This window comes from Aythya fuligula, chromosome 8, assembly GCF_009819795.1.
Source record: "Aythya fuligula isolate bAytFul2 chromosome 8, bAytFul2.pri, whole genome shotgun sequence".
Taxonomy (NCBI): domain Eukaryota; kingdom Metazoa; phylum Chordata; class Aves; order Anseriformes; family Anatidae; genus Aythya; species Aythya fuligula.
The window spans coordinates 17,349,857-17,375,667 of record NC_045566.1 but is presented as its reverse complement, the minus strand read 5'-3'; the positions used below and the strand labels follow the sequence as shown (position 1 = coordinate 17,375,667).

The window sequence follows — 25,811 nt, the reverse complement described above, 5'->3', positions numbered from 1 at the left end:
AAGATACAAATTGATTCACATTGTGAAAAATCCCATAATCCAGGTATATTAACTAAGGCAGATAATTCCTATGTATTTATGAATGAGTCACCTCAGGATTCCTTTGTAGTCGACACTTTGGCAGGGTTTTCTCTTGAAGCAGATGTCTACAAATCCTTTAAATGTTGGGTGTCATGGATAAGTGTTCTTTTTTTGTGTGTGTGTGTGTCACTTGTAAGGGCAACCTATATATGTGGCCCAGATTTAGATGTCTGAGGTGACATAAAATTTGTGTTACAGTTAAATCTGTCATTGTTTTCCTAACAATGTGGAAAAAGCAAACAACCCCTTAACTTGGCTTGGTAGGAACTGGAAATACATTGTAGGCTCTCATATCAGTCTTTTTTTTTCCAGCAGCAGCATTTCTTTGATGATGAGGACAGAACAGTTCCAAGCACACCAACTCTAGTAGTTCCACATCGTACAGATGGGTTTGCTGAAGCAATTCAGTAAGTAGATGTAAAAAACAAGTAGAATTCTGACATCTGTTTTTTCGTTTTGTCATTTGAATGAAAATAAATTCAAGCAAAATGAATTTCTAATGGGAGTAACATGCTATGATGTATACAATATGACTAATCTCTATTAAGTAAACATTGAAGTATGTATTATGAAACTTAACAGCAAATTAGGAGGCAGGTCACCTCCAATATTTGTTTCCTTCAGCCCCCATACTAATATTCTAATAGTTAGTAACACATGGATAATTTTGTGTTACGTGTGCTACTGACCAGTAACAGTAGCACAAGTTCACCTCCATTTTTGAATTTGGGATGGTTCTGCACATGTCTACGAATCCACTTAAAATTGTGAGGATTTATCACATGAATAAGGAAATAATATTCTGTTCAGGACTCTTTTACTACTTTTTATTGCTTTTGGATGCAGTCCAAATAAGTTTGAGAAACTAGTCGCTATTGAATTAGTAGTAGTTTAGCTTTCTTTTGATTATTACTATTAATTCATTTAGTTTCGCACGTAAGTTGTTCTCTTGTTTTGTTTAGTAATTTTTTTTTCCCTGATCTTTGGAAATTGCAGAATTCTTTTAAATTAACATTTTTATTTTCATAGTTCCCCTCAGGTAGCTGGAGTTCCTCGTTTCAGATTTGGACCCCCTGAAGATATGCCACAAACTAGTTCAAGTCACTCTGACCTTGGTCAGCTTGCATCACAAGGAGGTAAATCATTTTTATACTTCCTCCTCTGTGTTTTTTTGAGTTTATTAAAAAAAAAAAAAAAAGTTCAGCCATTAAAATGCAGTTCTCCTTTGGGTACATGTGGAATGTGGAAACCTCTGACTTCTAAATAATTGTCAGCAGAAAGATTAATAGTAAAATGAAAAGGTGTTTTCCTTCAAGATGCTAGACTTCTTTTTTTAAATGATAATAAAAATAGAATACTTCTGTGGCTAAGAGACAGGCTTGTGAACTGAAGAAACATAGCTGCAGTTTTATACAGGACAAATTGCCTGCTGGTCACCAGACACTTATTTTAAGGAGAACTGAAATATTTCAGGACTGGCTTTTTACTGTAGTTTTCCTGTTGATATAAGCTTTTTTCTCTCAATAAAATCACATAATCAGAATATCCTGAGTTGGAGGGGACCCACAAGGGTAATTGAGTCTAATACCTGGTTCCACACAGGAACACCCAAAAAACAGACCCTGTGTCTGAGAGCATTGTCCAAATGCTTCTTGAACTCCAGCAGCTCGGTGCCATGACTACTGGAACTGGGGAGTCTCTCCCATTGTCCAGCCACCTCTGGGTGCAGAACCTTTCCCTAACACCCAGCCTGACCCTCCCCTGTCCTGGCTCCATGCCATTCCCCCGGGTCCTGTCTCTGTCTCCAGAGAGCAGAGCTCAGCGTCTGCCCTTGTGCTCCCCTCGTGAGGGAGCTGCAGGCTGCCATGAGGCCTCCCCTCAGCCTGCTCTGCATTGGTCTGTAAAAAACAAATGATCTCATTGCTCCTCAGACATCTTGCCCTCTAGACCATTCACCATCTTTGCAGCCCTCCTGTGGATGCTCTTTAATGGTTTTATGTCATTCTAATGTTGTGGTGCCCAAAGCTGCACCCAGTGCTCAAACTGAGGCTGTACCAGTGCAGGGTAGAGGGGTTGATTCCTTCCCTTGACCAGCTGGCAGTGCCATGCCTGAGGCACCCTAGCATGCAACTGGACCTTTTGACTGCCAGGGCACACTTGACATGTATTCAACTTGGTGTCAACCAGAACACCACGTTCCTTTTCTGCAGGGCTGCTCTCCAGCTTCTTGTCCTACAGTCTGTATCTACCCAGGGTTGCCTCAGCCTCAGTGCAGAAGCCAACACTTGTTCTTGTTAAATGTCATATGGTTGGTGATTGCCCAGTCTTCTAATTCATCAAGATCTTTTTGCAAGATCTCTTGACCCTTAGCAGTTCCTCCAAATTTAGTATCATCAGTAAAGTTAATTTGGATGCAGGACTTGAATGCATACTGACCGTTTTTTTTAAACCATTAGAGAACTGGCACTAAAATAGAGCCCTGCAGAACCCCACTAGTGACTGTCTGCCAGCCTGATGCAACTCCACTTACTATAACTCTTTGAGCCTGACCTATCAGTCAATTGTTTGCCCATCGTATTATGTATTTGTCTAGCTGTTTCCTGGATATTTTGTCCAGAAGGATATAAATAATAGGGGAAATCTGCAAACGCAAAGAAATCTTTGAGATATATTCTTACTTGTTAGGAGATGGCCAGGCAATCTGTATTGTCTTTACTATTGTCCTGATTCAGTTTCTTTCCCCTGCATCCATGTCAGCATGGAACAGTCTGCTATTCTTTGAAGAAATCTGACAGCAGAACAGTGGTGTAAGGAAAAAGACTAAATCAAAATTAGTATTTTCATCAAGCTTATACCTTTCAAGAAATTGTAATTAGCTATGACAGTAAGTCAAAACCATTTGTAATAACAAAAATCTCCATTCTTAACAACCTATCACTGGATTCTGTCAGGTGTACAGAGAGAAGAAAGCAGTTAATTTGTACTTTATCTGGCTATATAAGTTGTCACTACAACTTTGTGTGTTGCAGGTTTAGGAATGTATGAAACCCCACTCTTCCTTGCTCACGAGGAAGAATCAGGTGGTCGTAGCGTTCCAACAACACCTTTACAAGTAGCAGCACCAGGTAAGTGGCAGGAAATTGGCAAGCTGAAGTAAAGGTTAGAAATTTCAGTTTTCCAGAAATTAATTATCACAGAATCATAGAACGGCTTGGGTTGGAAGGGACCCTAAAGATCACCTTGTTCCAACCCCCGACACAGGGTTGGATCAGGCTGCCCAGGATCTCGTCCAGCCTGGCCTTGAACACCTCCAGCAATGGAGCATCCATAACCTCTCTGTGCAACCAGTTCCAGTACTTCAGCACCGTCTGAGTGAAGGATTTCCTCCTAACACCTCATTTAAATCTGCCTTTTTAGTTTAAAACCATTCCCACTTGTCCAATCATCTGACTAAGCAAAAAGTTGCCCTGCATCTTTCTTATAAAACCCATATAAGTATTGAAAAGCTGCAGTAAGGTCACCTGGAGTTTTCTCTTTTCCAGGCTGAAAAGCCCCGGTTCTTTTAGCCTTTCTTGCTAGGAAAGGTGCTCCAGCCTCTGATCATTTTTGTGGGAATTATAATTAATTATATACTGTCAGGAGCATTCCAGTAGCTCTTTTCTTTATGGGCCTAAGATTTCCTAAAGCAAATCTATGGAAGTCCAAGCGAACTCTTTATTGAACTACCTTTCCTGTACAGTTACAGTTTTTACTGAAAGTACCTCAGCTGATGCTTCAGAGCATGCTTCTCAGTCTGTTCCAATGGTTACAACATCTACTGGCAATCTGTCCACCACTACAGAGGCTGGAGCTGGTGATGATGGAGATGAAGTTTTTGCAGAGGCAGAATCTGAAGGGTAAGCTGTACCTTCATTGTTTGACTTGAATTCATAGTAGTTTTAATTTTAATTTTAAGTATGCCTGTGATCCATTGAGTTTCCATTTAACCTGTTCTGGTACAAAGGTCAGTCCACCAGGCTTTAGTAATTTTGCTAAGTGTTGTGACCTTTTCATGTGAAAACAAAGCTTTTCTTCTGCTAACATAGCTAATACTTGTCACTTTAAAGGTATTTTCCCCATTTGCTGAGAATGCAGAGGGTTCCATTGTAGTCAAATATAGATCGTAAAGGCCCCTGTTTGAATGAATAAAGGCTAAAGCATTGCTGGTTGTCAGTAGATAAAATCACTCCTAAAAAGGAGTTCAGAAGTCGTTCAGTTAAGCCAGCGCACAAGGGAGAGGAATTAATGTTTTTTTAAAATGGGGTAGACAAATGTCTTTGTCTCCTACTTTGCCATTGCATTTTTTATATTTATAATAATTACTGTATTATGTGTTATGATCAAATATATTAGAAATCTAAAAGGGCAGAGGCTATATTTTATGATATATTTTAATTTTATTTGTTACATAATTATAAAAGATGTGTGCTTCACAATTTACCCAAACTTGCATGTATTGATTATAGGAGATCGGGTCATAAGTAAATGAAATGTTACTGCTGCAGGTTGAATATGCCATGTAGTTCTCTTGATGCAGCACCAACCTGCATCACTATCGTCTGTCTGCGTGTTTGAGTAGCAAGGGCTGAGGATGGATTTTCTGATGTTAAGATCACATTGTTTCCTACAAAACATAGACATGTTAGACACAAATCCATGTATGAATTAAATGGTGCACAGAATAGTGCTTGTAGTTCAGAAAAAACATTTCCCGCATCTTAGGAGTTTCAGTTGTCTTCTAACATTTTATTTATATATGTTTACATTTTTATTATGTAAGTTTATCGTTCTATTTATTTATTTATCTTATTTTATTTATTTCTTATGTAAAATTATTATTATGTAAAATATATTTATTATTTATATGTTCTTTATTATTTAATATATTTATTATTTATGATTATTAAATGTATACCAAAAAGCAAGCTGTATTGAAACTAAATGGAATGTTTAATTATCTTTTTCTCTTCCATCCTCATATTGCTTTTCTTTTGTCTTCAAAAGACAGAGTTCAAAAAATTTAGATATTGCACCACTGGGTAGATGTCACTCAGCTTTATCCTTCCCCTGTCTAAATGTGCATACAACTATCATGTTCTGATTTTAGTCATTGTTATTAAATAGCTTATATAACTTTCTCTGAGAGGTGATTAATGTTAGATGTGCATGTGGAGTTGGCCTACATAACAAGGGGATTATATCACTATTTTTCTAAAAGCCAGTTAAACTTGTTATAATTAAGGGGGGCGGGGAAAGCTGAAGAAAACATGAAAATTTCTGTGGAAGGATGTTTGGAAAGGAATCTGTCTGCTCTAAAATAATGCTTTCTTTCCCTGAGTTTTTTTGTCAGTATGAATACAATTCTCTCTCTTTTCCCCATCCTAATCCCCCACCCCCTTCTAGAATTACTTCAGAAGCTGGCCTAGAAATTGATAGCCAGCAAGAAGAAGAATCTGTTCAAGCATCTGATGAGTCAGATCTTCCTTCTACTAGTCAAGATCCTCCCTCTAGTTCATCTGCAGGTACTGGTTAATTGCTGTAAACAACTATTTCAACTATATCATTAAATGTAGGAACTTCTTTGGACTAGCATTGTGTGCTGCTGCGCGTATACAACACAAGCTATCAACTCAGAATAGAAGAACGTGTTTAGATGCCTTTAGTCTTGATGGCAAATCATTTTTACTTGGACTACAGTAATCCATAGTAAGAATAATGCTTCAAGGAGCAAGACTTACTGCTGATACATGAACGATGCATGAATCTCATCAATCTATCAACTGTTACATTTGATGTCAGATTTAAAATAGTTTTCAATTAAATTATCACAGAATATAAGTAAATGACTGTTCAGTTACCCATTTACCAGCTAGCACAAGATAATGAATGAAATGCCACACTTACTTGTTGTGAGGCTTTTATTTATATCAGAAGTGTCAATGAAATAGTGCTCACCTTCATAATTTTAAGGTAAATTCAAGACCGTAACACGTGTCAAGTCATGTAAACATTAACAGTGCAAAACCACGCCAGAAAAATACATTCTTTTCTGTATTTCCACCTCTTCACAGACACAAGTAGTAACCAGCCTAAACCATTTCGACGTGTTAGACTTCAGCCACCAACATTAAGAACCGGAGTTCGTGGCCGTCAGTTCAACAGACAGAGGGGTAAGTGTGGTTGCTCAAATTCAGGCTCCTTTTTTCTTTCAAACCAGTTTTTATTGCTTTCTTCTTTGCTGACCATATATGCAGTACTTTATATGCTTGTGTTTGCTTGCAAGACACTGAATAATACAGCAACCCTGCCCTAGCTTTCAGTATGTTGCCCTAAAAGCTCTGTGTTTGTTTTTTTTTTTTAGTATATTAGTCTGAGCATTTTTATAATAGGCAAACTTTTCCTGCGGCACTTGCTTTATCAGTGGAGAGAAAGTGAACGGCACTGTAGACCTTAGCAAAATTTTAAAAGAAGCTTTAAAAATTAACAGTAGAATATAAGATTATAAATCTGTTTTTAAGATTATATGTCAGTTTCCTGCTTGACACACAAGAAGTTCCAGTTATCTCACCATGTCTTATGCTGATTTTATTTTTGTTTGTTTGTTTGTTTTTTAAAAGGTATTTAAGTAAGCATTACAGTTGCTTTTTTAATCAATGTAGTGTTAAACCAGGAAAATAAATTGTTTGCAATTCCTGTATTCAGAAAAATCTTTATATTAATTGTATTCAGTTTAGCATTATTTTAACATTCCATAAGATTTGACATGAGTATTGAAATATAGTGTAGTTGTTAAACTAAAAAGTGAAAGAAAAAGTAATGAGGAAGATGACCTAGGATAGATTTCCACTATGCTCTATCACCATTTCTTTATTGAGGGGGCTAACGGATTTCAAATATGACATGAGCCCTGTACTTGTTCTTTTGGCATAGAGCCTGAGACAGGATCACAAGTCAACAACATTCCCTTAAATGACAGAAGAATAAGGTATCCATATCACTAGGATCTAGGGGAAGAAGAAGGAGATTGAATTTTAACGGAAGGGAAGTGTTCCACTGCAGTAGAAATTCTTCACAGAAGGATGAATATCATTTGTACTAATATTTGATTAAAAGGGTGAGAAGGATTTCTCTTAATGCATTTGTTTTCTTTCCCAACACAGGTGTAACTCATGCAATGGGAGGCAGAGGAGGCCTGAACAGAGGCAATATTAGTTAAATGATCTGTGAAGTAATTACAGCTGTGTATACAAATGTGCCAGTTTGCCCGTGGTTGCTTTAGTGTAATGAAGCCAGAGCTTAAAGCAGCATTTTATACTTAGTTTTGTGTGCACACACTTCAATGTCTTTATTAATAAAATCAGACAAACTGTCAAAATTCAAATGGCATCTTTTTTTTAAAAAAAATCCTCTGCTCTGCATCACTTTTCAGGACAGTTATACCAGTCTTTGGATACAGTCTTTCCTGTGAGAGCGGTAACAGGTCTTGCTATTCTTTTGCCCACATCCAAACTGTAGTACCGATCTGAAATGAAGATATGTCAAAATTAAATTCCAGAAGCTACATTTAGTATACAGAAAGAATCTTGAAATTAAAGCCTGCCTTTTAATTTCATTTAGGGATTAATAGCAGATTTTAATTTCACATGTATATATGGAATTGAGAAGCTATAAAAATCCATTTTTGGCCTCAACTGTTTGATCTGTTCTTCTTTATGTTCAGCTTAGTTTTACAATACTGCTAATAAATCTGCTGCAAGAACAGGGAGTACAGAAGAGTTACACTTGTACTGCTACAACACAGAAATATGTTTAAGTATTTGGAAATCAAACTAAAAACAATCCTGCGCTACTGTAAACATGAGAACTCTGTGGTCCATGAGTGTGAAGTAGCTGATGTGAAGGTTATACAGTTATCATACTGGCAGAGACTTACTTTAGTATCCTGTATTTGGATAGTCTAGTATTTGAGCTTTTTTTTTTCCCCTGAATAATCAAGAAAATTCTGACAAATGCTTTTAGATGAGCCTGGTGAGAGGGAAAGGATCTACCTAACGTGGAATTAGAAATAGTTATTTCCTGGGAAACTAAATGTTTTGTGTTCCTCCCTGTATTTTTGTTGTTGTTTTGTCAGAAACGTAGTTCTGTAGAAGCCAGTGAAAAATCTTTTTATGTATAATGGTCCAAGGATCTCATTCTATCATTAATATGATTGTGTATTTAGTTGTCAGCTTTTTTTTGTCATTTTATAAACCTGTACTCTTATGGCAATGCATTCCATGAAGGGCTATTCTGAATGATTGTACCTCTCTGCTACTAGCTGTCCTGTAACTCGATTTTGAACAGAAACATCTTTGTTACAGGCAACAGTTTATTTCTCAGAACTGCTTAATAGTGCTTGCTTAAAATTAGCCTTGCAGACTCATAAGTAAGTGGTAACTTTGTGCTGTAGAACACTCATAGGTACACCGGCTTCTTTCTTTCCTATCACTGAGCATTTTGGAATACAGAGTAACTTGCATTAGCTCTAACTTACTGTAAGAGAAGGCGTAATAATCATAGCCGTCTGGCTTATTGTAGTTGGGTACTGATATAGTTGAATGAATTACTTTGGGGAGTCCTCTCCAGTAGGTAGTCATTTTTACTTCTTTACGCAGAACTCCTGCAAACAAAACAAAGTGTTACATTTAGAAAGTGTTACAGCATGACTGACAAGATCTGTCATCTGTTTATATAATCTACAGCAAGCAAGAATCATCAGATTGTTACAGTTTTATTTCCTAACACAGTACTTCACTGTTTTTCAAAGTTGTTCTTCAGAGACTACTCAGATTAAAATAATTGTATAAAAGAAACTTAATAAACATAAGCTACCGGATGGATATGGATTGATTCTGACAGTCTGAATAACGGTTGGCAATCCTACTGCACGTTGAAAGCGTCTCCTTATTACAAGTCTTGGGACAAAAGCTGGGTATCTTATGGTAATGCGGGCTTTCCTTTGGCACTTCTTGGCTGGCTCTTGTCTGTATACGTACTGTTGCATGTTACCATCTAAAAGAGAATTAGTGTAATTAAAAAATAAAAGCTAAATCAGAGATCACAGTATCATCAATATCACAGGCAGAAAGCCAATAGCATCATTTTAATACATCTACAACTGTCAAATGCTGTTGCAACCTGCAGCTTTTTCTATGTATTCCTACATCTTGCAATGGAAAAGCGTTGCTCTCTAAATCCAATATATGCTTCTAAATGTAGCAATAACTCCTCCAGCCTCATCAAATTTCCTACAGTAAGTACAATTCCAGTGGAACTGCTTTTACTGCTGTCACACCTATTTATCAAAGAGGAAGCTAAGACCATAGCTTTGGGGTACACAAGAGGAAGGCTAGAGTCCAGAAAAAAAGATTTACATTTCATTAACCTCAGCTTTTTTTGATTTAGATCATTCATATTAGGTAAGGAAATTACATTCACTTTAAGCATGAAATGAGAAATAGAAAGAACAGAAGGAGATTTCCATGCATAGTTCTGAACTAATAAGCTTATTTAAAGTCTTTCCATCTCAGATTAATTTGAGATTGAAAAAAAAAAATTACCACCAGATAAAACTTACCTCAATATTTGTTTGCAAAGATTATGTTCCCTTGTGGTCTGGTCTATTTTAAAAAGCACTTAAACATTCTAATACATTTTTTTAAAGCCTCAGGCTATGGTTTGACTACCTAGTGTCCTCTTACATCACTTAGACATATTTTGTTCAAAACAGACAACAAAAAACAGTCAAGAGAAACAGTGTTTTATTCCTCACTAATGCAATTCAAGCACCTTTTGATCATCTGTGAACTACAGGACATACCTCTTTTAATAAAATAAACTGATTCTGGTCTGCTGTTGTATCTTGCCACAGGGAGTGCTGCTACCATTTTCCCATTTAACCCTGCAAATCCATTTGCAAGAGGTTTGGGATAGCCTTTGTCCATCACGCCATTAGTGAAACGCCAGTATAGGTTACCCTAGTGGTTTAAGCAAAAGATGAGCTTCAGAGGAAATTCATTCATGGTAACTGAGCTTCAATACAGACATTATAATTAATTGTAATGCTAGCATTTTGATAACCACCATGTAGAACTGGCTGGAACTATTCCTATGTCCACAAAAACAAGCTATTACAACATCACAAAATTTCTGCAGTCTTCTAACTGTGCCTTTGAGTATGGGAAAAATCTTGGAAATGAACTGTAATAATGGTTACTAAACAAAGTAATAATCAGATTTAAAGGTTTTGTTTGTTAGTCGGTCAGTAACGAATTATGGGGAAAAAACACTGGATTAAGTCTATTTGAGAAGCACAATGCCAAGTCAGTGGAGGTGGGGCAGGAGAAGGAATATGTTCAGTTCACCCACTCAATTCTAAGTGTGAAAATGCTGCTTATTCTATAAAACGAGCAATGTGGCCTTGGAGCACAGGGCTGAACTGAACTGCTGTGCAGCAGGACGACATTTCAAAGCCTCTCTGCACTTCCCCACCTTGATAAAGAAGGTCTTCCCATCGCAGTTGCACCGGGAGAAGACAGTGTCAATGGGGGATGGGATGCCCCAGCCCTCGCTGATCCGGCGGGGGTTGGTGGTCGGTGGGCTCCTGCCATTCAGCAGCCAGTAGTAGTGACCTGCAGGTGGGAGGGGACAGCAGGCCACATGGTGAGACACGTGGGCGGACAGACAGACACGGGGAGAAAAGCGTTAGAAAGCAGGACGCCCCTGTGTTGCCTCTCCTCACGGTCCTCCCTGAGGACCCTGTTCCTCACGCCTCCACCCTGAGGTGGCAATGTGGCAGCCACGGAGGCAGGCCGGGACCAGTGAAGGCCGGGGCAGAGGGCTGCAGGACCAACATACCTCGGAAGACAGCCAGGGTGCCATTGGGCAGGGCTACCATGCTGTCCGCCGGCTTCCCGCTGCACAGGTCCTTCTCGTCGGTCTTGCCCACTGCAAAATAGCATAGTTCAGATTAGTTTTTGTTTGTTTTTAAACAAAAAAGGGCATTGCCTCCCCCTGCCCACCTGAAGCAGCGTTGGCCACATTTAAATGGGATTTTCATGTGTAGGATGGTGTTCAGGGCTCTCCTCAGATCTGTCTGAGGTTTTTTCATACAAACGGTTTAATTATTCATTCAAGATATATTGTTAAAAAGTTTAACTCTCATGATTTGTTCTGAGAAGCATAAGACTAGCTGTTTATATAACTAGGTACAGCTAGTCATTTATTGCTTACCTTATATAATTCATAAAAATATTTATAAATGCATCATATGCTGTCTCATACTAAATTTCTTCATGCTTATGGATGTTTACTCTTTTCTCCAAACTTCTGTAGGTTCCTTCATTTTCCCCTCCTTCATTCTTAATGGATTCCTTTTCCCCTCCTTCATGTAGGTTCCTTTTCAGTGTAGGTTCCTCTTCCCCTCCTTCATTCTTAATGGATTTACATTTATTTTAGGTTGAATGTAAAGGAAGGATATGTTTCAGACAAAAATACAAATATTTTCAACCTAGAAGACCCCTTCTTTGTTTTTGCAAATCATCTGTCAAAACATGAATGAAAAAATGCCCAAGAACCTCATGGGCTGTACCTTAATATATAATCAACAGTGAGGACATGAAAAATAGCTGTGGCAAAAATCACAGAGAAAGAATATAAGGAAAATCTTTCTTGTTTTTCTTATGAGCCTACAAAATCTCCGGTTAGGTACTATAACTAATAGTGGGTATTCAACCTGATGCTCTAACAGTGTTTCCATGAGACTTAGAAATTTAACTTGTTTTTCCTTTTTCTGTTGTTTTTGTCTGCATCTACCACGGTATTTACAGCAAATATTTTTCAGCAGGACCAATTGCTGAAATGAGATCATGCTATAAATGAGGTGGAGAATTTCAGTAACAATACAACTGAAAATTAAGGTACCAGTGTTCAAGATGCTGACAACTGCATCACCACAGTCACAGTTAACCACTGAGATAGGTGTGCCTCCTTCTGACACCAGATAGAAAGGTCTTGCACATCCTTCTCTTGAGGTTTTGTTGTGCTCCCAGTTTTTGTACCTACTGGAACACACTTACCTTGTGTTTCTCCAGGTAGAACTGGCAAGTCCACAGTTTGTATTAAAGGCTTGTTTATATCAGGCTCTTCTTTTACTGGCATGGTTTCAGGGTTGGCTGGATGAGGCTCATCACGTGTGTCAGTAACCTCCTGGAAATGTATATCTGGCTTGGATGTCCCTCTAGAAACAATAAACATTTCTTCTATTGTATCTTTTTTATCTGTTGTAGTTCTCTCTCTGGTAACTGTAGTTTCCTCTTTCTTGTCAAGACTAGGGGCCTTTTCAGTGGCATCTTCTATTTCTTTTTCAGTTGTGTAGCTAATTTCATCAGTGAGGGTAGTTATCTCTTTTTTACCAGCTGTTGTTGTTTCTTTACTGGTAATTACACACTCATTAGGTGCTGCTGCTACAGTCTGTTTATTCTCTGTGGTTGTATCACTTTTAGTTGTTGGCACAATCTCCCTGGTTTTAGGAGCTGAATCTGTTTTGGCATTTGTTGGCAGCATGGTGGGCTTGCGCATGGGAGTTGTAGCTGCTGGTGTTGTTACAATCATGGTACCCAGTGGACGTTCTTCTTCCTTAACTGTTGGTGCTAAAATCTCTCTCGGTTTGGGAGTTTTGTCTTCTGTAGCCGGGATTGCTTCTTTTTCGGTAGCCACTGCAGTCTTTTTGTCTACAGTAGTTGCTTCTAATTCAGCTGCTGTAGTTACAACTTGTTTGGCTGCAGGAGTTATACTTGGAATATTGTCTGTACCTTCAGGAGAGTCATCAGCCATGGTAGGCTTCTTGGTTACAGTGGTTGTGTCTTTCCTACCTGCTGTTAAAATGTCTTTAAGTAGAGTAGTTTTGTCTTTCTTGGGTGTTGTTATCTCTTTGTTCACTGTGGTTGTTTCCTTTTTAGTTGTCGTCTCTTTGGTTACAGGAGTTGTTACAGGTTTAGTTGTCGTTTTGTCATTTTTAACAGGTGTAGTTGCAGACTTCTCACCTGAAGTAGTTGTGTCTGATTTAATGTTGAGGAGTGCAGGGGTAGTGAATTCAACTTCAGGGATGGTGGGAGAGCCTGCCTTGGTTGTTGGTGCCTCTGTGGCCATAAGAGTTGTCTCTTTTGCTTTAGGGGTGGTGGGAGACTCAGCCTCAGTTGTTGGTGCCTCGGTAGCTTTTGAGGTTTTCTTCGCAGCTTTGAGGGTCGTTGGAGCCTCAGTGGCTTGAGGGGTGGTGGAAGAGTCAGCCTTGGTTGTTGGAGCCTCCGTGGCTTTGGGGGTCATTGGAGCCTTGGTAACTTTTGGGATCGTTTCCTCAGCTTTGGGGGTCGTTGGAGCATCGGTGGCTTTCAGTGTTGTCTCTTCAGCTTTGGGGGTCATTGGAGCCTCAGGGGCTTCAGGGATTGTCTCCACAGCTTTAGGGGGTGTCTCCTTAGCTTTGGGAGACATTAGAGCGTCCGTGGCTTCACGAGTCGTTGGAGCCTCTGTGGCTTCGGGGGTTGTCTCCTTGGCTTTGGGAGTCGTTGGAGCCTTTGTGGCTTCAGGGGTTGTCTCCTCGGCTTTGGGAGTCGTTGGAGCCTTTGTGGCTTCAGGGGTTGTCTCCTCGGCTTTGGGAGTCGTTGGAGCCTTTGTGGCTCCTGGGGTTGTCTCCTCGGCTTTGGGAGTCGTTGGAGCCTCTGTGGCTTCAGGAGTTGTCTCCTCGGCTTTGGGAGTCGTTGGAGCCTCTGTGGCTTCGGGGGTTGTCTCCTCGGCTTTGGGAGTCGTTGGAGCCTCTGTGGCTTCGGGGGTTGTCTCCTCGGCTTTGGGAGTCGTTGGAGCCTCTGTGGCTTCGGGGGTTGTCTCCTCGGCTTTGGGAGTCGTTGGAGCCTCTGTGGCTTCGGGGGTTGTTTCCTCGGCTTTGGGAGTCGTTGGAGCCTTTGTGGCTTCAGGGGTTGTCTCCTCGGCTTTGGGAGTCGTTGGAGCCTTTGTGGCTCCTGGGGTTGTCTCCTCGGCTTTGGGAGTAGTTGGAGCCTCTGTGGCTTCAGGAGTTGTCTCCTCGGCTTTGGGAGTCGTTGGAGCCTCTGTGGCTTCGGGGGTTGTCTCCTCGGCTTTGGGAGTCGTTGGAGCCTCTGTGGCTTCGGGGGTTGTCTCCTCGGCTTTGGGAGTCGTTGGAGCCTCTGTGGCTTCGGGGGTTGTCTCCTCGGCTTTGGGAGTCGTTGGAGCCTCTGTGGCTTCGGGGGTTGTTTCCTCGGCTTTGGGAGTCGTTGGAGCCTTTGTGGCTTCAGGGGTTGTCTCCTCGGCTTTGGGAGTCGTTGGAGCCTTTGTGGCTCCTGGGGTTGTCTCCTCGGCTTTGGGAGTCGTTGGAGCCTCTGTGGCTTCAGGAGTTGTCTCCTCGGCTTTGGGAGTCGTTGGAGCCTCTGTGGCTTCAGGGGTTGTCTCCTCGGCTTTGGGAGTCATTGGAGCCTCTGTGGCCCCTGGGGTTGTCTCCTCGGCTTTGGGAGTCGTTGGAGCCTCTGTGGCCCCTGGGGTTGTCTCCTCGGCTTTGGGAGTCGTTGGAGCCTCTGTGGCCCCTGGGGTTGTCTCCTCGGCTTTGGGAGTCGTTGGAGCCTCTGTGGCTTCGGGGGTTGTCTCCTCGGCTTTGGGAGTCGTTGGAGCCTCTGTGGCTTCTGGAGTTGTCTCCTCGGCTTTGGGAGTCGTTGGAGCCTCTGTGGCTTCGGGGGTTGTCTCCTCAGCTTTGGGAGTCGTTGGAGCCTCTGTGGCTTCAGGGGTTGTCTCCTCGGCTTTGGGAGTCGTTGGAGCCTCTGTGGCTTCAGGGGTTGTCTCCTCGGTTTTGGGAGTCGTTGGAGCCTCTGTGGCTTTGGGGGTTGTCTCCTCAGCTTTGGGAGTCGTTGGAGCCTCTGTGGCTTCAGGAGTTGTCTCCTCGGTTTTGGGAGTCGTTGGAGCCTCTGTGTCTTCGGGGGTTGTCTCCTCGGCTTTCGGAGTATTTGGAGCCTCTGTGGCTTCAGGAGTTGTCTCCTCGGCTTTGGGAGTCGTTGGAGCCTCTGTGGCTTCAGGAGTTGTCTCCTCGGCTTTGGGAGCTGTTGGAGCCTCTGTGGCTTCAGGGGTTGTCTCCTCAGCTATGGGTGTCGTTGGAGCCTCTGTGGCTCCAGAGGATGTTTCCTCAGCCATGGGTGTCATTGGAGCCTCTGTGGCCCCAGGGGTTGTCTCTTCAACTTTGGGAGTCGTTGGAGCCTCTGTGGCTTCAGGAGTTGTCTCCTCGGCTTTGGGAGTCATTGGAGCCTCTGTGGCTTCGGGGGTTGTCTCCTCGGCTTTGGGAGTCGTTGGAGCCTCTGTGTCTTCAGGGGTTGTCTCCTCGGCTTTTGGAGTTGTTGGAGCCTCTGTGGCTTCAGGGGTTGTCTCTTCAACTTTGGGTGTGGCTGGAGGGTCTGCTGTTGTCATTGGTGCTTCTGTTGCTTCAGGGGTTGTCTCCTCAGCTTCAGGGCTAACAGGAGAGTCTGTATCAGTCAGGGGTTCCTCTGTGGCTTCAGGTGTTATCTCTTCCTCTTTGGGTGTGATGGTAGGGTCTGCCTCAGTTGTTGGAGCCTCTGTGTCTTCAGGGGTTGTCTCTTCAGCTTTGGAAGTTGTTGGTTTTGTGGTAATACTTGTGATAGGTGTTAAACTAGGTTTTGGAGTAGATGGTTTAATTGTGGTTGCTTTGATTGGTGGTGTTTTATCAGGCTGATTTGTAGTTGGAGGAGGACTGGTCACCATTTTTTCACTGCCCATGTCTATGAGAAAAAATACATGTTAAGACATTCTAATTTCAATGCACACACCTGTTTTTTGGTGTTTGTTTGTTTGTTTTCTAGTATGCTGATTAGAAGTAGCTACTTATTTTTTGAATAGCAGTGTTATCTTGTTTTTGTGTCTTTGCTTAAAAATAGAAAAAGCCTTATGTGTAAAATTGCAATTTTTGTGTGTGTGTTTATATAAATACATGGAAACTCAAGTTCAATTTGATAAATACCAGTTATGGACTTATGTAACTGCCAAAAGACATATATATTAGAGATCCAGACTAACTTGGACTGTATATTTCCTTTGCCTTTCTGGGACTTCACAGCAGTCCACTAAGTTTTAACTAATACCTTTGATTAACCTGTAGCACCTATGAACGCAGCACAGCAGATTTTAATTCAGTGTTTGTATGTGAGACCACATAGTGTTTCTATCTTTTTCATGGAAGGGGAACCACCTTATATAATTCTTCTAATAGGACACTTCCCTTCCCAGTTTGTACTTTTGATTTGTTCCTTTGGCTGTAATTACAACAAAGCCTGCACCTGTGACCTGGACTTGAAGGAGGGGATTAATGAAACAGGAGGAAAACAAACTTTTTGAGTACAGACACATGCATACATCTCATACTCTATATCCTTGGTATTTTTCCTCTTTGTGATTTACAGCGTTAAGAGTCTACTTTTATATGTAGTTACACGAACTTGAAAGAAATTACAGATATATTCAGCAGAAACTAACATAAAATGTTTTTTGATCTCTCAGTGTTACCTTTGTGATATTTTTCCATTTAGTTCTGTTTTCAAGGTTTTTTGTTAGTTTGTTTGCTTCTTACTTCTATGATTCCTTACTATCTACCATTATCACTGAGATAACACTTGGTTCTTGAAAACCTGAGAAAATCAAGTGCAGCATCATGTGATTTGGGGTCATGTTGTTCATCTTTTGAACAAGTATTCTGAAAAAATCTTTCAAGATCTGAGCGATTGCTGACAGTCATGGCCTGATGAATGTACTGATGCAATGCCTCTCTCATCAGACTGGAAACACTTAGGATCTTGCAGTATGAGGAATAATTCCTGTGTAAATGTATTGTAGAAACAGTGTAGTATAAGCAGAGCATTACAGAATAGTATTCCTCCTTCCCAAAGTGTATGTAATTCTGTATATCAAGTGGGATTTTGTTGATTGAATTTCCTTAATTTTGTTTCATTTAATCTGCTGTATTGATTTCGTAAAAGGAAACTGCCACAGCAGAAAGGTAAGTATTCCAAATAATAATAATAATATATATATAATTATGTATATTTATAATATATAATATATAATAATATATATATTATTATTTTTTTATTATTATTATTTGTTATATCATTATATAATAATATATAATATATATTTTATATAATATGTAATAATATATTATATATATAATAATATATAATTTATTATTATTATTATTATTATTGATGGTGATGATGATAATAATAGCAATAATAATACTAAAAGAGTTTAAGTATTGGCCAGTATTGACTTCTAGCCTTGTTTCATTGTTGTTACTTCAGGTTTCAAGTTCACATTATCTCCCAAATTATCATTTTAAATGCTGGAATAGAATATCAAAGAACACAGGAATGTAACATGTTTTCCATTCTGAAAAATAAAAATAAATTCTTCATGTTTTCTGAAGCCACATGAGGCTGGGCTTGATTAAAGGTAGAGAAACCTGTTAGGAGATTTTCCTGGCCTGGTTTTGCCAGTTTTCACTGTCCCAAAATACAACACCCTTCCTGTTCCAGCCATGGATTTTATCCAAAACTGACAATGGCATGTAATGTAGTTTTTGAAGATACATGTGGAAATCAAATAGAAATGTGGGAAACATCACCACAATCTAACATCTGTCTGAAGTGAGCGCTGCAAAATTAGTACAGTCTTTCTTGAGAACTAGGTGAGGTAATGAGTTTATAAACTGAGTGGTTCCAAGCTTGGTAACTGTCTGGTAATGTCTCACATTGCCCTTCTATTTCCAGAGCAGGAAAATGGTCTCTAATATTCCTTCAAGTAACACCCATCCTGTTTTATTTGTGTTCTTTCCTACCTTCTATAACTTCATGGGGCTGTGTTACTTCCTCTGGCTTCTTTTCTTCATTTGCAGATGACCTCTTAGATGTTGATTTATTTGGTGGAGGAGTCTTGGGTGTTGTCTTTTCTGTGTGCGCTGAAAGAAATGAAATAATCTGTTAATGGGAGTGTTTTTAGGTGTTTGGTGTAAGAAGAAAGTGATACAGAATTTCAGTGTCCCTTTTCCACATAAGTCTTTTATTTTTTTCCCCATCTATAATATTCTTTAAAATATTATTTGTGAAAAAAGACAAAAATATCTTTTGGATCCCTAAGTGTTTGTCATAGATCAGAGAAATATTTTTCCCAAAAGTGTGAGGTGAGGCATTCCTAGCTAACAGGAATTTTCAGGAAAATTCAGGAAAAAGAAGAATTCTGAGTGGAGTTTTATACTCTGAGAATTTCTCTCTTTTTTTGTTTTCTTTATTTTTTTTTTAATACAGATATCTTGGGGCTATCTTGTGAGTGTTTTTTATAGTGGGTATCTGAGAGATGGTGTATTACTTTGATATTCCCTTGAAGATTTAGTTATGATGTAGTTCTTCAGACATGGGATAATTCTGCACAGATATCCTGAAGTTTTTATTAGGAAAGAGAGAGAAAATGCAATTGTTGAACAAAATCACTCTGGGAGCTGAATCAGCTTTCAGATGAGTCAATGTAGGGATATTTGATCAGTCCTTAACTCTGTGTATATGTTCTGGGGTAGAGGGCTTTTGGAGTAATGGAAAGATAAAAATGATCTCTAGATGAACTTAGCTCTATTGTCCAGAAAAAAGTGGTCACGATATATAGACAGAGCAAAGTGAAAGGTAACTGCATGCCTTAAGTTATTACATTATTCCAAAAAGTTTAAAATGTTTCTTAATTACTCAGAGATAGCAAAAATACTGAAGTACTGGGTACTGAGTAGGGTGTATTTGGGGTGTCTGGTTTTGTGTTCGTTTTGACAAACATTAATAGCAAAACTAAGAAACTAAAATCCTAGAAGAAACTTTCTAAGACCATGCACAGTTGGATAATTTTTCATTATGCTTGAACTGAAGAACAAGTGACACAGCTAAGTATGTCCTGTGGGTGTTCATGCATCTTAAACTGCTGAACTTCCAAATTGGTTGCACTAGTGCAATGGAACTTTCGCGAGCCTGGAATGCCACTGCTACTGTTCTCTGAGGTTTTTTTGGAAAAACATCAGATAAATCACACGTGTCTAAGATTTCCAGCAGAATTTTTCTTCTTTTCTAATGTCATGCTATGTAATGTAATGGCAATGATCTCTGGGCATCCCTGAAGCTGAGACAGAGCCAGGTACCAAGCCAGGATGGGTCTATGCATTCCCTGAAGGCAGAGCTACAAGTTCTTGGGGGATTTCTGAGCCAAAAGGAGATACTTGGTCAATCAGGCAGCTCTAAGCAGGGTGCTCTAGTGTCATCTTTGCCCACTTCAGTCCCAGTGTTACACTTGTACACCTTTTTGGGAATCTTGCTCTAACTGAAGGAGTTTCACAGCAGGGATTAAAAAGCAAGAAGAAAAAGAAGAAGGAATGTAATCACTGATAAAATAGTAGATAACGTCATTTAAATCAAGTGGCATCCTGGTAGGTCCAGCTGAAAGAAGCAACCTCAAAGGTAGCAAATTCAGCTCATGACCCTTTTAAGACATTTATCTCGTAGACATCCAGTCAAAAGTGCTCAATACAGAGTCTATTTCAGTATAAATTACTATGCAACTGAATAGCAAAACCAAGCAGCTATACCAGGGCTTGGGGACTGGGAGTGGTTGGTAATTTGAACCAAATGATAATCCCTAACACTTCTCCTGTCTGCTAAAGGACAGGCTTTGAAAATTGGCTGCCTTCTAGGTTGTCTGGTCTGTGAAGGGCTGGATAAACAAAAGTGACTTGACTGTGGGGCAGTATAAGTATTCGGTGAACTGAATTCACAGCCTGAAGGCTAAATGGGGACTTTCTTAAAATGACTCACTTGCAGTGTGAACGTGCAACCACATCTCATCAGGGAGGCCCTCCTTACCCTCCAGGAGGGGGTTCTATGTTGGGCTGCTCTTCCTGTTTTGGATTCAGGATGGGAAAGATCTGGGCGATCTGCCCATGTGCTTCCAGTGATTGCAGCAACCACAAGCAAATGGTCTGAAGGTTCAAGTAGTGCTATCCCCAGTGCAGGGACTGGCTATTACACACGTCTGGGTGGGTTGCAGGGCAATTTAAGGGAGTTTGGACCTACCTTACCACTTCTCCATATATGACCTAGACTTTTTACTGCAAAGCATCATTCATTTTTGCCCAGCCTCTGTCTTTGAATTATGTTATTGATATAATTTTAGTAGCACGAGTGGAAATACACGTGTCAAACCTGGCCTTATGTGTATTGTTCTGAGTAATGGTTCTGATAGTGAACTAAGGTATGGAGTGCCAGAGAGGCTAAGACAAAATAAAACTTTCCCTGTGGAATTCATATCATGTGATGGATGTCAGTATATCTACCTATATGCTTCAGTGTTCACACTTCAGAAAATGGCCAATTTATTTCTAAAATGATTTTTGTTTTGTTTTGTTTTCTTTGTTTTTGTACAGCTAATGCTATGTATAGCTGATGCTGAGTGCTGGTGATTTTAGACAAGACCAGCAAGTTGTGCAGGATCTCTGTGGTATGGAATTGTTAGCAAACATTTACGTAGTCTCTGCCTCCTGGTTCCTGTTTATTGGGCTGTCATGCTGTGGGTGTACTAGCATGGCTGAATTTTATGGAAAGGTTCACCTGAGAACTAATGTGGATCATACCAAGAACAAAGTCTATGTGGTTTATATTTTATGGCAACGTAAGTTATAATATATGTAGGAAAACTTTTGTGATACAGAAATTTCTTACCTTCTTTACAGTGTTTTGCATAGTCGGGGCAGCATTTGCCATATCTTTCACAGTCTGCATCACAGTCACACTCTCTTCCTCTTTCAAAGGCTTCAAAGCAACGTCCTTTGCAGGAGACTGCTACATTAAGGCAGAACAAGGGAGTTAGTATTTTTGTCTGGCTCACATTTAACATTGGGACCTTTCTATAGTGAAGTTACTTGCTTTAGCTGATTTAAACAACAGCTGCCAAGGTGGTTATTCTGGTCTGATCCAAAACTTGCTTAACTAGTGGAGTCATCAAGTTTTGGATCAAATCATGTAACCAGAACAGCACTTTGCCATGGTGGTGTAGTGAGACCGTTTAGAATTCATAGTAGAATGAAACAGCCTTGGAGTTCACTTTAGATAGGCCCCATCACAGAAGGGTTCCCAGACTGGCTGAGGCCAGTAAGGACTTCTGGAGGTCACCTTGCCCCAGGCCTGCCCTACCAGGGCCCCCCCAACTGGTGCCCAGCCCCATGTCCAGGCAGCACTGGAAACTCCCCAAGCAGGAGCCCCCACAGCCTCTGTGGGTAGCCTGTGCCATTTCCCTAATCAAACAGCAGCTATCTCAATAATTTTTAAATTCAGTAAGAAAGTAATTCTGGGCCACATTTTCAAAAAGATGGTGCTTCAGAGCACCACTCTGCAGCAACACAGATGTGTCTACCAAAGTATTTCTGAAAAAGAATTGGCCTGTATTTATTATGACTAAGTGTACCAGGTGTCCACAGGCAAATACTGTAACTTAGTTATATGAATTACTACAAAGTTACACAAAGTCACTATTTTTTAGGTTTTATCCCCATCTAATACAGTTCTTAAATTATTAATACTAGAGGAGTATCTGCCATGTTTTGACAGATGACTAATAACCATGTTTTTAATATTACATTAAGGGTTAACATCTGATAACCTTAGTGACCACGGTATGTCTGTTTTGTACTAAATAATGACCAGATTGTTTTGGAAAGTGTGTGTGCAGCTATTATAGACTTGAGCAAAACATGCTTGCTATATATGTCAAGAATTAAGTTTGCCCTTAAATGTTTGCATTACAAACTATTTTTTGAAATTTAGTAATATCTTTAATAGGTACTTAGTTGATAGCTAAATTGGAGTACGTTAGACCTGCAGTGGATATCTTTTAAGATGCTTAGCATCTCATAGAATTGAGCTGAGAATTAACTATCACTTGGTTATTTCCAGCGTTATCATGTGATCTATTGTCCTGTATCTTTACTGTGCATGAGTCCCTCTGAAGTCAGCGTCTTGCTGGTACTCAGGGCATAAAATCCTATTTTATAATTAAGTAATTATCTATCAAAGTTAGCATTACTGTGTAGGCAGATTTTGAAGAGTTTCTGACCAGTGTAGAGATGGTGTGATCTGTTGATGCCAGTGTATTCGTTCCACATGCCTCTGTGAGAATTGTTTTTATTTTTTAAAGAATTAGCATTTGAGGTTGTGCTGCTTTTGAGTTTTAATACTTAGCCTGTATTGCTAGATCTAAGAAGTCTTATCTTACACCATCAATCTTATTAGAACTACAGTGTAGTGTAACAAACTACAGTTATCTAAATCACTGGTATTTTTGACATATTGATAATTTATAAGAATATCATATATTTGATGAATTCTTCAGTAGAACAGCTTGGAATACCTGTGTTTATTTACACTATACAGTTTTATATTGCATATAAATAATACTTGTTCAGTCATCTTTTCTGTCACACTCCAGACATGGCTATGATCCAGAGTTAATTTCAGTCAGTGGAAGGACTTCCTCTGACTTTGGGTTAGACTGTCCAGTCTCCATATCTGTTACATTTGAATGGGATTGTCCCAGAATTTCTCTCTGGAAAACCCTGAAACTTTCCTTCCTTCCTGAATTTGCTTTGAACAGTTTTGTTGCTTTAAAGACAAACAGATACAGTACAAATGCACAAAGAAGGAGAAAGCAAGCAGCTGGGAAAATCTCCCTCTTGCTCTGCTCTTCCAAAAAGCAAAACTTTTCTTGGTGATAAACTGCAGATACAAAATTTTCATTGAATGGTCCATGAGAGGTTATCACTGAGGCTTTTAGAGGGGGGAACCACACATATGCGAGGAGAACAAGGAGGCAGAGAAGTGGAAGAAACATTTAAGCATTCGGCAGAGAGACACTGGTGCAAGCAGGAGGAGAAGCCTTTGCTGACAGGAGCTGGCTGTGTTTGGGAACTTACCCACCGTGCAGACTTTCTTGAAGTCAGCGCAGCACTCCATGTAGTATTGGCAGTTATAATCACAGTGGCAGCCATGCTCTCTAGAATACCCTTCCCCACATCTCCCTGTACAGCTCCATAAATCTAAAATCACACGACACCAGTGTGAACGTTGCCAAACCAAAATGCTACGCAAGGAAACACTGAAGGGCAAGGTGGGAAGATTCACCCTCTCCTAAAGAAAGCTGTTTCTTTTCTGGGAGTCATGGAGCTGCAGGCCCGGTGCCGCCCAATGGCCTGCAGAGAGGGCCCACCCCCAGGCTGCTTAGTGGCCCCTCTGGGTGAGAGAGGGGCTGCACTACATCTGAGACAGACTCAGGCTTGACTTAGGCAACATATCAGCCAAAACTATATTGTTTTGCTGATTTATTTTCTGTCTTAAGACCCTACACATGGTGATAGAAGTGCACCTGTGCCAGCTTACCTGACGGACAGATTAGGTCTGTCCAAATTGTACTTTTGCTAAAGTTATTCATATCAAAACCAGCTTAGTTTTTAAACTGGTGAGCATTGTTAAGATAAATACAGGTCCCTGGGGCCATTTTTGTCAGTTTTCAATATCTGCCATATCAGATATTTGCCTGGAACAACTCCCCCTCCTATGTGAAATCTCTGCTAACGTAACGCGCTAACAGCTTCTTCTGGAAATGAAACATGCAGGACCACAAGTAGAGTGCCCCTAAATACAAACAAAGAAGCTGAACAATCAGCAAGCTAAAACAGACTTTGGATAATTAGCTGAAACACTGAGGAACAACAAGAAAATAACAAGGAATAACATGTAACACAACACAACACCAAACACAATAATTTCTAACAGCACACATTCTGCATGTGTGTATTAAGGAAGACCCTAAGATAACAAAAAATTAAGCATGTTAATCTATATTGTTTTTTTTTCAGCAGTTAGGTATAACATTTTTTACCATTTCTTTACAAATAATAAGTACTACCATTCTTAAGAGGACTGCTGGGGCCCTGATAACAAGTCATCAGCACAGGGGAGCTGGGGAGTAAATGGAGAAGTCAGTGGGTGTGAGTTAATGGGCTCGTAATAGGGGAGCTGTAGAGGGAAGCTAGACATCTTCATTCCTGGGTATGTGTTCAGTATGCTGCACCTTTCTTGCCTTGGGGGAAGAAAATATAGATAAATCCAGAAAAGAATGCCTTTTCATCTGTTTATTTTTTTAAGTTTATGACTTGGAAGTTGTGAAGGTACTTGTAAGGAAATGCCCAAATGGTTCTAGCTGCTGTTGGTATGAGTCTGGTTTCTGTTAAGCTAGCAGGAAGGTTCTTCTGTCTGTGGAAGGCGCAGCACCAGATGCCTCTGACCTGCAGGTAAAGCCTGACACCTGTGCGCTGTGATGAGCTGCTCAGACGGACAAATGTTATGCTTCTACACTCAAGCAGTAATAAATTTTATTTTACTAGCAAGTGGTACACCATGTTATCACTGTAATAACATGAGAGCCACTTGAGAACCATGACAGCACATGATTTGCCAGGTTGTAGGTTCTTTCATTTCTTCATAATGGTGCTACTTTCATCAAAGGTCAACTACAGAGCTCGGGAGTAAAATAAATTCTGTAGTATTAGACACCTAAATGCTGAAAATTGCCTTGGCAGTGGTAAGAACAGTGTATTTAATGGCAAAGAATTTAGCATGGTGTGCATGTTCCTTTCCTTCAGCCCATTCTTCTATTCAAACATTTCTAACTAAAGTATATGGGTGTTATAATTCAAGATTCTCCTTGAAGCATATTCCCAATCACTTTGGTTAAATATGTCAACCTAAGAACAACAGGATCTGCAGACTATGTCTACAGAAAAAGAAATAGGCTTATATGTATCTTGCATAATATTCATATTTATGTTATTCCTAAAAAGAAAAAAAAAAAAAAGAGGACCACGCTGTGCCAAAATTTAGGTATGAAAGTAATCAGTGATGATAAAACTGAATCAGAATGCCTGTCTGAATATATAGACAGACAAATAAATACTAAGTTCTAGAATTTAGGATTTTTATGAGGACACATTTGGAGCTTTCTTACTATTTGTCTGATATCCTAGACACCCTCCCCTCAACTTTGTATGTTACAGTACCTTGAGAAGACACTTCTTGAATCAGGGACAATGAAAGGATCACCAAGGATACACAAAGTGCGTTCCATCTGATATTTACTTTCAGGTACAACATCATCCCTAAAAAGAATAATTTCACATCACTACATGCAATTCATTTTTTTTTTTAAATAATGAACCAATTAAACTTGAAATGCATATCTTTATACATGAGTTTCATAGCAACATAAAATTCATATTAAAATTATTCAAGTAGAGTTAGTAATTTAGAATTATTCCATAAATTCTCTCATGTTTATTAGTTGATTAGCTGTTAAGTTTTGTAGTAGGACTTGGAAAATTCACTATTAACAAATAATGGAAGTATTTTTTGCAGAACTGTATTAGGTAAAATCTACAGTCACAGTCTACTCCTTTTATTTTAACCTTGATGGAGTTTAGTACACTGGTCCCTAAGGCTACAATACTGATAAATATAGAT

The 25,811-nt window shown here is 39.8% G+C and overlaps 2 protein-coding genes across 4 annotated transcripts in view; one reads left to right on the top strand and one right to left on the bottom strand.

Annotated features, from left to right (window-relative positions):
• Window positions 1-9,169, top strand: part of TPR (translocated promoter region, nuclear basket protein) — a 44,975-nt gene extending 35,806 nt beyond the window's left edge. For 2 of the 3 annotated variants that reach the window (XM_032192819.1, XM_032192817.1), the window contains exons 45-51: window positions 394-488; window positions 1,111-1,217; window positions 3,111-3,206; window positions 3,821-3,977; window positions 5,524-5,642; window positions 6,192-6,290; window positions 7,281-9,169. In XM_032192819.1, coding sequence (XP_032048710.1) covers window positions 394-488; window positions 1,111-1,217; window positions 3,111-3,206; window positions 3,821-3,977; window positions 5,524-5,642; window positions 6,192-6,290; window positions 7,281-7,336 — 729 coding nt within the window. In that variant the 3' untranslated portion in view covers window positions 7,337-9,169. The remainder of the gene's footprint in view (window positions 1-393; window positions 489-1,110; window positions 1,218-3,110; window positions 3,207-3,820; window positions 3,978-5,523; window positions 5,643-6,191; window positions 6,291-7,280) is intronic. The other variant, XM_032192818.1, reaches the window with a different exon arrangement.
• On the bottom strand, window positions 7,539-25,445 carry PRG4 (proteoglycan 4). Its single transcript, XM_032192262.1, has 11 exons — window positions 25,352-25,445; window positions 23,210-23,332; window positions 20,964-21,083; window positions 18,056-18,175; window positions 12,237-15,944; window positions 11,017-11,106; window positions 10,651-10,790; window positions 9,980-10,136; window positions 8,992-9,171; window positions 8,654-8,779; window positions 7,539-7,642 (listed from the first exon to the last, which is right to left on the bottom strand). Exons 1-11 carry the CDS (start codon window positions 25,443-25,445, stop codon window positions 7,539-7,541), a joined length of 4,962 nt encoding a protein of 1,653 aa, XP_032048153.1.
• Window positions 25,446-25,811: the final 366 nt, after the last annotated feature.

What these genes read in the sequence shown, in the direction of transcription:
- PRG4 (XM_032192262.1), bottom strand. Translation starts at nt 25,445, where the DNA reads ATGTTGTACCTGAAAGTAAATATCAGATGGAACGCACTTTGTGTATCC. An exon ending in TGCAAAACACTGTAAAGAAG is followed by an intron (nt 18,176 to 20,963) that starts GTAAGAAATTTC and finishes CATTTCTTTCAG; the next exon opens with CGCACACAGAAAAGACAACA. An exon ending in TCTACCTGGAGAAACACAAG is followed by an intron (nt 11,107 to 12,236) that starts GTAAGTGTGTTC and finishes GCTATTTTGCAG; the next exon opens with TGGGCAAGACCGACGAGAAG.